Consider the following 15,420-nt stretch of genomic DNA (forward strand, 5'->3'; position numbering starts at 1 on the left):
GAAAGAAAGCAAAAACATAAATCACAAAATATACAAAGGGCAGTAAAATAGATTAACAATAAGAACAGACGTTGAAGCAGGGGGTGAAACCCTGGCACTCCCATGGCACTCGCACCACACAGCGTTAAAGCTCCTGGATTAGTAAAAATACTCCACATCATTCTTTCAGGCAAATTAAAGAATTCTTAGTTACGATGAGGACTTTTGCTCTCCTCCTTACATACTTTTGTCTGCGTTTTTGGTTCTGGTTCCCTAGTTCTTGGAGGTTTGAGATTTAAATAGCAGGTGGGTGTTTGCCTGTACTGCGACCCGGCCGAGCTGCTTGATTTTTCTCCTGGCATTTTCGAGAATTCCTTCTTTCAACCTTTTCCTTTTGACAGAACGCAGCCCAAGTCGTGTCTTCTTCTGGATGTCCTCTTGGTGGGATTTTTATGTTTGAAGTTCCGCCTGTTGGATCCTGCAGACCAGCTCTGTTAACCAGCACCTCTTGACCCCCCCCGACCCTCATTAATGAGGATCAAACAGAACACACGGCGTCTTCTGCACTGTCAAGTGGGTTGACCACCTGGCTGCCCTGCCAAATCCTCTCCAGCATGAGCGACTGATCAAACGTCTCGCCTCCTCTTAAAACCTGCAAGATGAAGGAGGTCAGGCTCAACAAAGCAATTAGCAGCTCCGGGTAATTGACTCACTTTGGGCTGCTGTGCTTAGGAGCCATTGTCTCATTCCAAGGTAATTGCCACGTGCTTAGCATGCTGGACCACTGCCAGGCTCACAAGTGTTGTCATGATGTGCCACTGTCTCTTAAGTGCCCTCAGGGTCCTCAGCTGCTTGTTGTAGAGATCTGAGCTCCATGGCTGAATGTTCATTAAATTACAACAAAAAAAAAATGAAAGCAGAGGAATACAAAAGACTCCGTTAGAGAGAAAATGGCCGACCAGGGCGGGGAGCTGTTCTGCAGAGTCGGAGCGGCCGCTTTCACCATGCCCGCCTCATTCTGTTCTGTGATCATTCGGCTCCAGTCTTGAACCTCACAGATCCTTGATGTGACCCTTAACTCCGTAGAGACGGCACACTCATGGCATTCGATCCTACTGGCGACCTGTAATCAAGTCGTGAAAAGTCCAGTCAAGTGGCTTTATTGTGTTACCAGCAGTACACCTTATTGCAGCGTGCAGGGGCACGAAATGACGTTCAACAAAACGCATACACAAACACAGGACAAGTGAAGAACTATACTATAAATAAATAAATGAGTCGACAGTTAAAAATCGAAATAAATCTCTCTTTATATAAAATCCAACGTCTGTATGTGTTTCTGTCCACTTTTCACGAGAGAATACTTAGGGATTTTGATCTTTTTTTTTCTATAATAAGCTTAAATATTCAGGTTGATTTTGCGACTCCTCTCATTGCGCTGAGTATCATAGTTCGCTTGCATGAGCGATATATTCACACTAATCTGAGAGAGACGGGGCCCTCCTCACTCACACTCCACCTTCGGAGCGTGTATCTTGACTCCGATTAGCTAGCGAAGGAGAAAACTGCCTAATGGATTTAGATCGGGTTTTTTCGACAATTAACTTGAATATTGCGTTTGATTTTGTGACTTCTCTCATCGCGCTAAGTATCACAGTTTGCTTGCAGGAGCGATTTATTTGAGCGCATCCGAGACAGAGGCTAAGGGCGAAGGGGAGGGGGGAGCGTGACGTCAGGGGTAGGGAGCAGGGCAGGGCCCTCCTCACTCACGCTTGGGCTCGGGGGCGTGTACCTTAACGTCTGTTTAGCTGGCGAACGAGAGAACTACTTAACGGGGTTTTTTTTTCTACCATTTACTTAAATATTCCGGTTGATTTTGCGACTTCTCTCATCACGCTATCACAGTTTGCTTGCAGGAGCGATTTATTTGCGCGCATCCGAGAAGGATGCAGCGGACCGAGGGGAGGGGGGTGGAGTCCTCCTCACTCACGCTCTAGCATTGGGTCCTGCACCTTACCTCTTGTTTAGCTAGCGAACAAGAGAAGTACTTAATGGGTTTAGATCGGGTTTTTTTTTCTATAATTTGCTTGAACATTCCGGTTGATTTTTTGACTTATTTCATTTCGATGAGTATCACAGTTCGCTTGTAGGAGCGATTGTTTTGCGCGCATCCGAGATAGAGACTGAGAGCGAAGGGGAGTGCCCTCCTCACTCACGCTTAGGCTTCGGGGTGTGTAGCCTACCTTAACTTCTGTTTAGCTAGCGAATGACTGAACGGATTTAAATCGTTGTTTTTTGTTTTTTTTTTTGTATAATTTACCTGAATATTCCGGTTGATTTTGCGACTTTTCTCATTGCGCTAAGAATCACAGTTTGCTTGCAGGAGCGATTTATTTGAGCGCAGCGGACCGAAGAGGATGGAGTCCTCCTCACTCACGCGCTGGCCTCGGGCCTGTACCTTACCTCTTGTTTAGCTAGCGAATGAGGGAACTACTTAATGGGTTTAGATCGGGTTTTTTTTTTTCTATAATTTGCTTGAACATTCCGGTTGATTTTTTGACATTTCATTTCGATGAGTATCACAGTTCGCTTGTAGGAGCGTTTTTTTTGCGCGCATCCGAGATAGAGACTGAGAGCGAAGGGGAGGGCCCTCCTCACTCACGCTTAGGCTTCGGGGTGTGTAGCCTACCTTATCTTCTGTTTAGCTAGCGAATGACTGAACGGATTTAAATCGTTGTTTTTTTTTTTGTTTTTTTTTGTATAATTTACCTGAATATTTCGGTTGATTTTGCGACTTTTCTCATTGCGCTAAGAATCATAGTTCTCTTGTATTAGCGATATATTCGCGCTAATTCGAGACAGAGGCTGCGGGACGTCAGGAGTGGGGAGCCGGGCAGGGCCCGCCTCACTCCCGCTTAGCTAGCGATACCTGTTTGTTTATTGATTTTTAAAGGGGGTAGTACATAATAAAAACAACAGAAGTAACAATTATACTGCATATAAATAAACTACTATGACTACAACAACAACATTTATTTCTATAGCACGTTTTGAGAAGTCAAGCAAAATTACACCATTTATTGACTAACTGAAAATATTACAATAATTAAGCTTTTTGGGGCAACTCAGGCCCCAATGTTTCATATTAGTTTTAATATGTTTTAGTTAGCCAATAAAAGGTGTAATTTTTTTTTTTTGACTTCTCACTACATTAATAATGGCTAACATGGTACAACACACTAGTACTAGAGCACGTTTTCATACAATTGGTGTGGCTCAAAGTGCTTTACAAGATGAACAAAGACATAAGAAAAAATATAAAAATAAAATTAGCCAAAACTAAAGTACAAAGAACAAAGTAAGGTCCGATGGCCAGGAGGACAGAAAACACAAAAGAAAAAAAAAAAAACAAATCTGCAGGGGTTCCGAGGCCACGAGACCACCCAGCCCCTACTGCGCTTTCTACCTGACATCAATGATCTCAATCAGGCCTCATGGTTTTCAGGCTTCACGTGATTGATGATGACGGTCATGTGGACATCTGGCCTTCCGTCCATCAATGTAGGGACATCACGGTGCTTTGATCAGATGGTGGGGGTGCAGATCGGCACTGAAAAAAACAGTAAAGGAAGTAAGGGTTAGTACGGATTGGGAAGCCATGGAAAAAAAAAAAAAATGATAATTCAATGCATATACAGAATATCAGGATTAGGGTAGGGGATAATAGCCCAAAGGCTATATCAAAAACGCATTGGTACACATCCCCTATTCATAAATCTTTTATTTTGCAGTACCCACCCATCCTACCAATTATAAAATCATAAATCACTTAAAAAGTCTATTAATCTGTTCAAAAATGTCTAAAATGTTAAAGTAACGGGCTGTTAGCAGTTTTTTCAAGTGCTCCACCGTATCAGCCTGGCGATTTTCTATCGGTCAGCTATTCCAGATTTTAGGTGCCTAACAGCAGACGGCCGCCTCACCTCTTCTTATCCTGCAGTGTTAATTTTCCAGTCTGATTCTCCATGTCCGTACTCTCTTGTAGGTTTATACTCCCAGTCTGGTCCTGCCAGGCTCTCCTATCCTATTTTTGAACGCTGCTAGATTCCTAAACAGCTCGATCACACTCCTCTCAAAGCCTGACACGGGCCGCCCCACTGTAACGTTGCACTCACTGTTTCCTATAATCCTGTAGCTTTACTTTCCCAGTCTGATCCTGCCAGCTTGTGGTGTTCTGCAGTTTTCCTTTTTCCAGTCCCCACTGTAATGTTGGATTACTTTCCTAGACTGATCTTGCCAGACATTGCTATCCTCCAGGGCCGGATTAAGGTGGGTGCTATTGATGCTGCAGCATTAGGCCCAGATGAAAACTGACGAGAATTTTCCGGAAGCTGAACTGTTTTCCTTTGCTATATTAACCTCAAAATAATTCTTAGAATGAAATTTGGAGTCCGACTTTTCGGACGCCTAGACACAGCGTTACTTATTACACAGTTACTATTGTTCTTTGCGCTGTGACGTAACTTTAACATCGTCGTGTTTATTGTTAGCCGAAGATTCCAAGTTAATGCTATCAGTTTTCCGTTAAACAGTTTACAATTTAGCTGCGTTTTTTGCAGTATCTTGGGGATTCTTGCCACTTTATTATTGTTCGGTAAGTGCCACGTAGTCAATGTTTCACCCTGAAAGTTAGTTGTACAGTAAAAATCGACGGCTGTTTAAATGGTTATCTGTAAAGGTAAAGGTTATCTGCCCGCGGGCCCGGCATGGATGTTTCGAATTTTTAAAATCCTCAAGAGGATTCTGGTCTATTATGAAATTTAAATCGTGGATAAAACGATTGACTTTGACCCAATGTCTCTGCAAATTCATTTTTTCTTACTCTGTTTCGTAAGTGAATTGTGAAATTTTGCGTATTTCATTGTTAGGTTTTCTGCATGAAGTGCACTTTTCAGACAATTGCTATCGAATGTCGATTTTACATAGTTTGATGTTAATCTCGAGTTGTTACGATACTACGTCGTTATTATTATTCATGTTCAATAAAGGCTGGCTGGTTGCGTCGCAAGCAATTAAGGCTCCTTGGTCGGTCTGAGTGCGTGTGTACGGTGAGTGTCGAGTGCACCAATGCCGAGAAAAAATAGGCCTTTTTTTGCATTGCAGCATCAGGCCCAATTTCGTCTTAATCCGGCCCTGCTATCCTCCACGGCTTCTTTCCCAGTCTGATCCTGTCGGCCTACACCCTGCTGTAGCTTTCCTTTCTCATTTCGTTAGCGCTGGGCTCTGTAGTTTTACTTTTTCGCCTCACTAAATGTCGAACGTACCTCTGTGACCCCTGTTAGACTCCCCCGGCTGGTAGTTTCACCCGCTCTGCCTGATCCCAATTTGACGGCAAAGTTGTTCTGACTGAGGATCTGCGAGACGATCTCATGAGGGATGTCCCTCTTGCGTGTTTGCCGTGTCAAACCCAAATGGAACCCTTTAATTTGCGGCTGAACATAAGGAGCCCTGCCAGACTGGAGGAATGGGGGTCTCGTCCTCCTAACTGGCAAATCTCTCCCTGGACGCGGAAGCCACGTCAGAAAGTCTCATGTCAATATTTGATCTTTCTGTTCCTAATTGGGCTGCCGAGCTCCAGCAGCTCCTTAATGATGTGAGGACATCAAGCTCTGGCTCTGCAGTGATGGCCTGAGGAAGCTGCAAGGCGTCTCTTCTGATCAAGCCAAATAAAAAAAAAAAAAAATACAATTGACCAATCAGAAGACGCACCTCCGAGTTTCTCATCAAAAAACGGGTTTTGGTCCAACGCTGGTCTAATTAGTCCGTCTGTTTTACGCTAGTAGGCCTGCATTTTCCTTTTCTCCACTTGGATCCATCGTGACCGGGTTTAGTTCATCTTCATTTTAAAGAGGTACTCGTTACTTCCTTTGTTTTCATTTTTTAATTAAGAAAATAAGAAATCTGACAAACGACAAGGAGACCATTCAGCCTTTAAAACTCGTTTGTTCAGCTGAGCTCTCCCAATACCTCCTCCAGATTCTTCCTAGAGGTTGCTCAGGTTTCTCCTTCAGCTCCACATCTTGGTGGTTTATTGCAGATTCTCACAACTCTGTGCATGAAGAAGTGCATCCCGGCTTCAGTCCGAAATACACTTCCCCTTCATTTCCGATGGTGTCCTCAAGTACAGTCATATGAAAAAGTTTGGGAGCCCCTCTTAATTCCAGGGCTGTGGAGTCGGTAGATAAATGCTCCGACTCCGACGTTTCTAAATCTTCCGACTCCTCTGTATGTATATACTATGCTACTGTATTTTCTACATCCATTGAAGGAAAGGAAGGCAACATACATGTCATTTCACCACAGAACTACTGGCTAGGAAGCCAACACTCGACTATAATGCCAGATTAAAGACAAACACAATGAAAACAAGGTTTTGTTTATTTTATTTTATTTTTTTTTAAACAAGTGTCTGGATAGTAATAGCAGGCATAAAAATCAGGAACAGGAAATGTATTGGTTCAAAAATACAAACCACATTCTTTGGTAGTTTTAACTTTTAAAACGAAAAAAACTTAACTATATGAACTAAAAACAATATCTGGAAAACCTATATTAAACTTGGAATACAGTTATAGTTAAAGGAAATCATGAATCATGTTTGAATCCCATAGTCAGGTTTGAAGTTTAAGTTTATTCCCTTCACTTATACAAGTGTCTCTAGTCCTACAAAAAACATTTACCTAATTATCAGCGAGAGTTGAGGCCCCCAAATACGCAGCGATCCGTGGCCGATTTTGCCACCGAACGATGTGCGTGTACAATCGCGGCAATTGATTGGCGGCCGCAGATTGCGGGTGTCCACATGGACGGGCAGATCCAGCTTGCCGAAAATCTCGACCACCGCCCCCATCCAAAGTAATGTGATGCCTCTGTCTGCTGCAGTGGCTGTCTCCTCTGTCAGCCAGCCGGAAGTTTAGTGCATTGTGTCACTCACCGGCCAGCTGATCAGCAGAACGAGCCTCTGCTGGAGACCGGTAGGGAGATCTGTGTTCTCGGCTCCTTCGGCCCCCATTACTAGCGCATAGCTTAAGGGGAGCCGATGGAGCTGAGAACACACCAGATGATTTTTCAGGCGTTTGACGCGTGATGACTCGTTGAACGGCCAAAAAATCGGCAGTGCATCTGTAAATGTATGGGGGGCTTTAGGCTAGGTTCACAGTTCCCTGTAACAGTGGAACACGACACAATGGAAAGCGGTGCCGCACCTTACCTGTGCATTACATCCCATATAGTGCGGCATACAGTCAATGAAAAGCATGCTTCATGGTTACTTGACATGTTCGTTTTGTGGTAACATTATGTGCTGCCTGCATTGGGCTTTATTCTTACAGCAGAGAAGTAGTTCATTATGACTGTTTGTGAATTGGGACATTTCAACTTACTTTTTTAATTCCCATTTAAATTTAGTAGGAGTCGGAGTCGGTTAACTTTTTGCCGACTCCGACTCCAGGTACCCAAAATTGTCTCCGACTCCGACTTCACAGCCCTGCTTAATTCTTTGGATTTTTGTTTCTCATTGGCTGAGCTTTCAAAGTAGCAACTTCCTTTTAATATCTGACATGCCTTATGGAGACAGTCGTATTTCAGCCGTGACGTTAAGTTTATTGAATTAACAGAAAATATGTAATCTGCATCATAACAAAATTAGACAGGTGCATAAATGTGGACCCCTAACCGAGATATGACATCAATACTTAGCTGAGCCTCCTTTTCAAATCTAACAGCCTCTGGACGCCTCCTATAGCCTTCGATGAGCGTCTGGACTCTGCATGGAGGGATTTCTGTCCAAGGAGGCCAAAATAATGGAAGGGCCAGGGGAGACAACAACGACAAGTCCCTTCAGTGATGGGGGCCGAGTTTATGATTTTGTGGTTTCATACACCACCTTCCGACAGGCAAAATCATACCAGGGTGCTGTCTACATATTTTTGTACTGGACAAGGGATATTACTTATTCAGACTCACACAGGGAAGTCAGCAATGGGGATTGAGTTTACGATCTTGTCATTTCATACAGCAAACACCACGCCAAAGTGCCTTACTCTTCAGGGTGTCAGTGATAGGCACCAAGTTTGTGATTTCATGTAGCGCCTTTCTAGCGATCGCCAATCGATTCAACATATCAACACTGGCACGTTTGGTGATGTGCTCAGAGACGTCAAGTTGAATTTGTATCCCTGAGACTTTATAGAGCGCCTTTCTGTGATCACCAGCAGCTCATCCAATGCGTGTAGGCCATGAGCTCTGATAGGTGAGGGGGCTTGTCCAGAATCATATAGGTACTTGGGGTGGGGGGCGAAATTTGTGAGCTTGTCATTTGATAAGAGCGCCTGTCTGAGTGGTCTGACATATACAGTCAAATGAAAAAGTTTGGGAGCCCCTCTTAATTCTTTGGACTTTTATTTATCATTGGCTGAGCTTTCAAAGTATCAACTTCCTTTTAATATACGACATGCCTTATGGAAACAGCAGTGACGTTAAGTTTATTGGATTAACAGAAAATATGTAATATGCATCATAACAAAATTAGACAGGTGCATAAATGTGGGCACCCAGCAGAGATATGACATCAATACTTAGCTGAGCCTCCTTTTGTAAATCTAACAGCCTCTCGACGCTGTCCTCCTATAGCCTCTGATGAGCGTCTGGACTCTGGACGGAGGGATTGTTGACCCCATTCTTCATACACAATCTCTCCAGTTCAGTTCAATTCAGGACAGCCTCCTTCAAATCATCCCATAGATGTTCGATGATATTCAAGTCAGTGGACTGTGACGGCCATTCCAGAACATTGTACTTCTCTCTCTGCATGAACGCCTTTGTAGATTTCGAACTGTGTTTTGGGTCCTTGTCTTGTTGGAATATCCAACCCCTGCGTAACTTCAACTTTGTGACTGACACTTGAACATTAGCCTGAAGAATTTGTTGATATTGGGTTGAATTCATCTGACCCTCGACTTTAACAAGGGCCCCAGTCCCTGAACTGGCCACACAGCCACACAGCATGATGGGACCTCCACCATCTTTGACAGGAGGTAGCAGGTGTTTTTCTTGGAATGCGGTGTTCTTCTTTCGCCATGCAAAGCACTTTTTGTTCTGACCAAATAACTCAATTTTTGTCTCATCAGTCCAAAGCGCTTTGTTCCCAAATGAATCTGGTTTGTCTAAATGAGTATTGGCGTATAATAAGCGACTCTGTTTGTGGCGTGAGTGCAGAAAGGACCCTGCCATACAGACAGATACTTTATTAATCCCAAGGGGAAATTCACATTCTCCAGCAGCAGCATACTGAAAAAAACAACTAGTTAAAGAGCAATAAAAGCGCAGTGCAAGTTAAAAAGTGCAAGGCAGGTATAACAGACAATAATTTTGAATAATGTTAACGTTTACCCCCCCAGGTGGAACTGAAGAGTCGCATAGTGTGGGGTCTCCTCAGTCTGTCAGTGGAGCAGGACGGTGACAGCAGTCTGTCTGTCGCTGAAGCTGCTCCTCTGTCTGGAGATGATCCTGTTCAGTGGATGCAGTGGATTCTCCATGACTGACAGGAGTCTGCTCAGCGCCCGTCGCTCTGCTACAGATGTCAAACTGTCCAGCTCTGTGCCTACAACAGAGCCTGCCTTCTTCACCAGTTTGTCCAGGCGTGAGACGTCCCTCTTCTTTATGCTGCCTCCCCAACACACCACCTCCTAGAAGAGGGCGCTCGCCACAACCGTCTGATAGAACATCTGCAGCTTCTTATTGCAGATGTTGAAGGATGCCAGCCTGCTAATGAAGTATAGTCGGCTCTGTCCTCTCTTACATAGAGCATCAGTATTGGCAGTCCAGTCCAATTTATCATCCAGCTGCACTCCCAGGTCTGCACCCTCTGCACAGTCACCTCTGATGATCATAGGGTCCATGAGGGGCCTGGGCCTCCTAAAATCCACCACCAGCTCCTTGGTTTTGCTGGTGTTAAGATGTAAGTGGTTTAAGTCGCACCATTTAACAAAGTCTTTGATTAGCTTCCTATCTGCCCACTCCTGATGCAGCCCACGACAGCAGTGTCGTCAGATGTTCTTTGTGCAAATTGCTCTGAATTGTAGAACGATGTACAGATACACCATCTGCAGTGAGATGTTCTTGCAGGTCTTTTGAGGTGATCTGTGGGTTGTCTGTCACCATTCTCACAATCCTGCTCATGTGCCGCTCCTGTATTTATCTCGGCCTGCCAGACCTGCTGGGTTTAACAGCAACTGTGCCTGTGGCCTTCCATTTTCTGATTCCATTCCTTACAGTTGAAACTGAGAGTTTAAACCTCTGAGATGTCTTTTTGTAGCCTTCCTCTAAAACAAGAGACTCAACAATCTTTGTTTTCAGATCTTTGGAGAGTTGCTTTGAGGACCCCATGCTGTCTGTCACTCTTCAGAGGAGAGTCAAAGGGAAGGAAGCACAACTTGCGATTGACCACCTTAAATACCTTTGACCACTCATGATTGGACACACCGGTCTATGAAGTTCAAGGCTTAACGAGCTCATCCAACCAATCAGCATTGAGCAGTGACAGGCATTCAAATCAGCACAATGACAAGGAGACCCACATTTGTGCACAGCCAGTTTTTCACATTTGATTTAATTTCATAACTAAATACTGCGTCTCTAAAAATGTTTGTTTGGAAAACACCCCAGTACTCCGATGTTCCTAGGAAATGAAAGACATACCACTGTTATCTTTTATGTTGAAAGGAGAGTCAGTTATTATGAGGGCTGAGAGGGGGTCCCAAACCTTTTCATATGACTCTATGTGATTCACCTTTAAGTTGAGAGTTCTGGTAGATCTGCTTCATCGATGCCTTTACGCTTCAGCAGTTGTGCCATTGTAGGCCCACCTGATGACTGGCATCGGCCCGGCCCCCAACTTAGCCTGCCATTAAAACTCAAACAGGAGCCATTTAGATGGGCAATCCGATCATCGTCATCATCATCATATCTTATCATGCCACTGCCATATTCAGGTAAGAGCGGCGTCATCAGCATGCATAAGATCTTCATCATGCAATCCGATGAATGGCAGAGTGCTGGGCGATGGCACTTGTCATGATAAACTGACACGATGAACTGATGAAGAGTGACTCGCTCAGGACCTAAAAATGTCCTGCATGATCAGTGGGGTTCAGTCAGCAGCAGTTTGCGTGCCCAGCATGCCTCTTACAGCCCCAAAACCCTAAATCTGACAGGAATGCTTCTGGCCATTGAAATGATCACTTCAGTTAGGTGTGTAATACTACATGTTTCTTTATGTCACTGTATCTGGACAGTACTGTTATGAGTTTTATTCACATGTGCATGTTAACTGTGGCACACAGAGGCTCAGCAGTTAGAATTGCTGACCAAGCATTGGATTAGATAGCCAAAGACAACTGGAGGCTTGTATAGTCAGCTTAAACACAGGTTAGGGTATTTCTGTCCTCTATCAGCACAAACCTTCTTTCCTTCTGTATTATGGTTAAGCAAATGTTTATTTTTATAAAAATTCCGTGTTGCCTTTTGTTAACAAGCCAGAGGTTTACGGTTACCCTCTTCCTTTTAGCGCATTTTTGTATCTTTATAATTATATACTTATACATGGATTTAATTATAAATAAATATATCTTTATAATAATTTTTTATATATTATTTCACTACCACAAACACAAATGGGCCGTCTTCAAACTAGGAGCACAATTGTCTCAATAGCTCTTTGTCTCCTATAGCATTGACAGGACCCTTGACTGAAACCAGACTCCACCAAACTTTACAGCAGCCACTATGCAGTCTGGAAGGCAGCCACTCTCCTGGCATCCACCAAACCCAGATTCACTCCTCAGACTGCCGGATAGTCAAGTGTGATCTGTCACTCCACGTTTCCACTGCTCTGGTGTGCCATACATCACTCAAGCTGATGCCTGGCATTCCACGTAGTGGTCTTGGGTTTGTGTACTGTGGCTTGGCCATGGAAACCCATTTCATGAAGCTCCTGACCTTCAGTTCTTGTGCTAATGTTGCATCCAGAGGCAGTTTAGAACTCTTTTGTGAGTGATGCCACACAGGATAGGCCATTTTTATGCGCCTGCTGTTTGAGTTTGCTAGGTCAACAGCGTCATGACTGAGCAGATGTTGCTCCTCGACATTTCCACTTCACACTAATAACACTAAGAGTTGACTGGGTCAGATGTGTAAAGGCAGACATGTCACATACAGACTTGTAATGTAAGGAAGCATCCTATAAAATGAAGACAGGATCACTGTGGATGAAGAGGGCCAATAAAACGTAAACCTTATACCAGACATTGGACCTCTTGTTCACAGTCTTGTCTTGGATGTGGTGGACATTCATTCCGGCCCTTCTGGTAGAATTTTCTATCCAGTGTCACCCTTCAATGGTAGTATGAAAGACCATGCAGGGCGTCCCCAGATTTGCAAGGAGGCCAAAGACGCTACACCTGGGACCTCTGGGAGTCAAGAGGACTGACTGCATGTGCAAAACTTCTCAAAGGGTTGGCGAGTGTGAGGTCAGTCGCCATCAGACCTGCTGCTAACCCCCTGTCTTTTCTCTTTTTCCAGAGCATGTTTGACAACAAGCCGTCCGTTCCGGAGTACAAAGTGGCAGCCGTGCAGAAATCTCGCTTCATCTTGCTTCATTACAGCATCTGCAAGGCGCTCTGGGATTGGCTGATCCTGCTGGCCACGTTTTATGTGGCCGTAACGGTGCCCTACAACGTCTGCTTCACTGCCTATGATGACTGCGAGTCTGCTTCTCGTAGCACCATTGTCAGCGACATTGCTGTGGAGATGCTCTTCATCCTGGGTCAGTATGTTTGGGTGAGCTGGTTGGATGCCAGTCAAGTAATGGCAGTCTTGGGAGATGACACCCTTTGAGAATAATCTCTTCTGTTTACTACCAGGATGGCTAAGTCATGGAAGAATCTCTGTCCCTAGAAAATAATCTTCTCTCTTTTTCTCCTCCTTCAGACATTGCGCTGAACTTTCGCACCACTTATGTGAGCCAGTCAGGCCAGGTGGTCTATGAGCCGCGGTCCATCTGCATTCACTACGCCGCCACCTGGTTCTTTGTGGACCTGATTGCTGCTCTGCCCTTTGACCTACTGTATGCATTCAACATCACGGTGGTGGGTGCCCTTTCTGACAATCCTCTTGTTTCTGTGCCCGCCCTGACCCTCTGTGTCCCTGCTTGACCAGCCCTTCTCTTCCTTTTTTCTATACGCAGACCTCACTAGTCCATTTGCTGAAGACGGTACGGCTCTTGCGCCTGCTGCGCCTCCTCCAGAAGCTGGACCGTTACTCTCAGTATAGTGCCATGGTGCTCACGTTGCTCATGTCTATGTTTGCCCTGCTGGCCCACTGGATGGCCTGCATCTGGTACGTGATTGGTCGAAAGGAAATGGAGAACAACGATCCAGTGACCTGGGATATCGGTAGGTAACAAATGAATTCATTGTGTAGTGATTGACTAGATGGCCCATGAAGTGATCACATCATCTGATGATTTTTTTGTCCAGTCCATGTCTGGCAGCTTCATACTGGCCGGGCATCTCCTCATATAACCTAACCTGTGCTAATCAGGCCAAAAACAATTCATTCTTGTGTTTCGCTACGGTTTCTACCATGATCGATGGCTTAAACATCAGCCAGGGGGTCTCCTGAAGAATATGAAAAACTGGGATGTGCTCACATCTTATAGGCCAGCTCTGCAGGAGTGCCAACCCAAAGGTTTGAACACAGTGTGACTATTTAGGGGCTGCTCATGAGGCTACTGCCCTCAAAAATATTATTGTTATGATTTTTGGGGTTTGGGAGTGGCAGAGAAGTATGAAAGAGTGGTACAGGATATGTACGAGGGAAGTGTGACCGTGGTGTGGTCTGCGGTAGGAGTGATGAAGGGGGGGAATACATCAGGGGTTGGCTCTGAGCCCTTTCTTATACCCAATGGTGATGGACAGGTTGACAGATGAGATTAGACAGGAGTCCCTGTGGACTGTGATGTTTGCTGATGACATGGTGATCTGTAATGAGAGTAGGGAGCAGGTTGAGCAGACCCTGGAGAGGTGGAGATCTGCTCTAGAGAGGAGAGGAATGAAGGTCAGTAGGACCACCAAGACAGAATACATGTGTGTGAATGAGAGAGAGGTCAGTGGAATGGTGAGGATGCAAGGAGTGGAGCTGGTGAAGGTGGATGAGTTTAAATACTTGGGATCAACAGTACAGAGTAATGAGGAGTGTGGAAGAGAGGTGAAGAAGAGAGTGCAGGCAGAATGGAATGGGTGGAGAGAAGTTTCAGGAAGGGGAAGGTCTACAGGACGATAGTGAGACCAGCTATGTTATATAGGCTGGAGATGGTGACACTGACCAGAAAGCAGGAGATGGAGCGAGCTGGAGGTGGCAGAGTTAAAGATGCTAAGATTTGCGTTGGGTGTGACGAGGACGGACAGGATTAGAAATGAGGACATTAGAGGGTCAGCTCAGGTGGGACAGTTTACAGACAAAGTCAGAGAGGCCAGATTGCGTTGGTTTGGACATGTGCAGAGGAGAGATGTTGAGTATATTGGGAGAAGGGTGCTAAGGATAGAGCTGCCAGGGAAGAGGAGAAGAGGAAGGCCCAAGAGAAGGTTTATGGATGTGGTGTGAGAGGACATGCAGGTGATGAATGTAACAGAACAAGATGTAAGGGAACAGAAAGATATGGAAGAAGATGACCCGCTGTGATGACCCCTAAGGGGAGCAGCCGAAAGAAGAAGAAGAAAGGAGGCAGACTAAAACCCCCAACAGGCTGGCAATCTGAAAGTGCACGGACTTCAATAAAACAGAGTGGACCGTGGTACCCTTAAATATACCGTAAGGAATAAACTGCTCGCACCACTTCTCTGAAATGTATCAGAAGTTCACATTCTTTGTCGGACGTAGAATGTCACTCAGTGTGGGTTTTGTAGGTGGCTCACTAGGGGTCGACTGGCCAGCAGTCTGGCACTTTTTTCACTAAAAGGAGTTGGACGTCCCAAGGTGGGTGAGCTCAAGCTGGTGATTTCAGTCAGGGTTGCTTGTGCTTATAGTGTGACAGAGCGGTGAAGTGGAAGTTTCTTTGGGTCTGTGCTTGGTTTAAAATTTTAAAGATGGTTGTACAGGTTAGCGTTCATGTTGCTGGCCCGGTGGCTGTTATAGTGGAAGGACTAGAGAAGGAGGGAGACTGCCTCCTGGGACAAAGTGTTCCCCCGCAGTATACTGGGTGGCCACATCTCTCTGTCATGGCTCTCATCTGAACACCTACAGAGCTGCCTAGGAGTCATAGTAGTTCCACTGGGCAGCCCTGCTAGAATCCTTCATTGCCACTAGGGGGAGCTGCTGAGGCCA

General features: G+C 45.0%; 1 protein-coding gene across 2 annotated transcripts in view; it reads left to right on the top strand.

Annotated features, from left to right (window-relative positions):
- kcnh4a (potassium voltage-gated channel, subfamily H (eag-related), member 4a) overlaps positions 1 to 15,420 on the top strand; it is a 180,204-nt gene that overhangs the window by 105,302 nt on the left and 59,482 nt on the right. For both annotated transcript variants that reach the window (XM_039739911.1, XM_039739912.1), the window contains exons 5-7: positions 12,619 to 12,862; positions 13,027 to 13,184; positions 13,283 to 13,490. In XM_039739911.1, coding sequence (XP_039595845.1) covers positions 12,619 to 12,862; positions 13,027 to 13,184; positions 13,283 to 13,490 — 610 coding nt within the window. The remainder of the gene's footprint in view (positions 1 to 12,618; positions 12,863 to 13,026; positions 13,185 to 13,282; positions 13,491 to 15,420) is intronic.

The sequence above is a fragment of the Polypterus senegalus genome, chromosome 17 (genome assembly GCF_016835505.1).
Source record: "Polypterus senegalus isolate Bchr_013 chromosome 17, ASM1683550v1, whole genome shotgun sequence".
Taxonomy (NCBI): Eukaryota; Metazoa; Chordata; class Cladistia; order Polypteriformes; family Polypteridae; genus Polypterus; species Polypterus senegalus.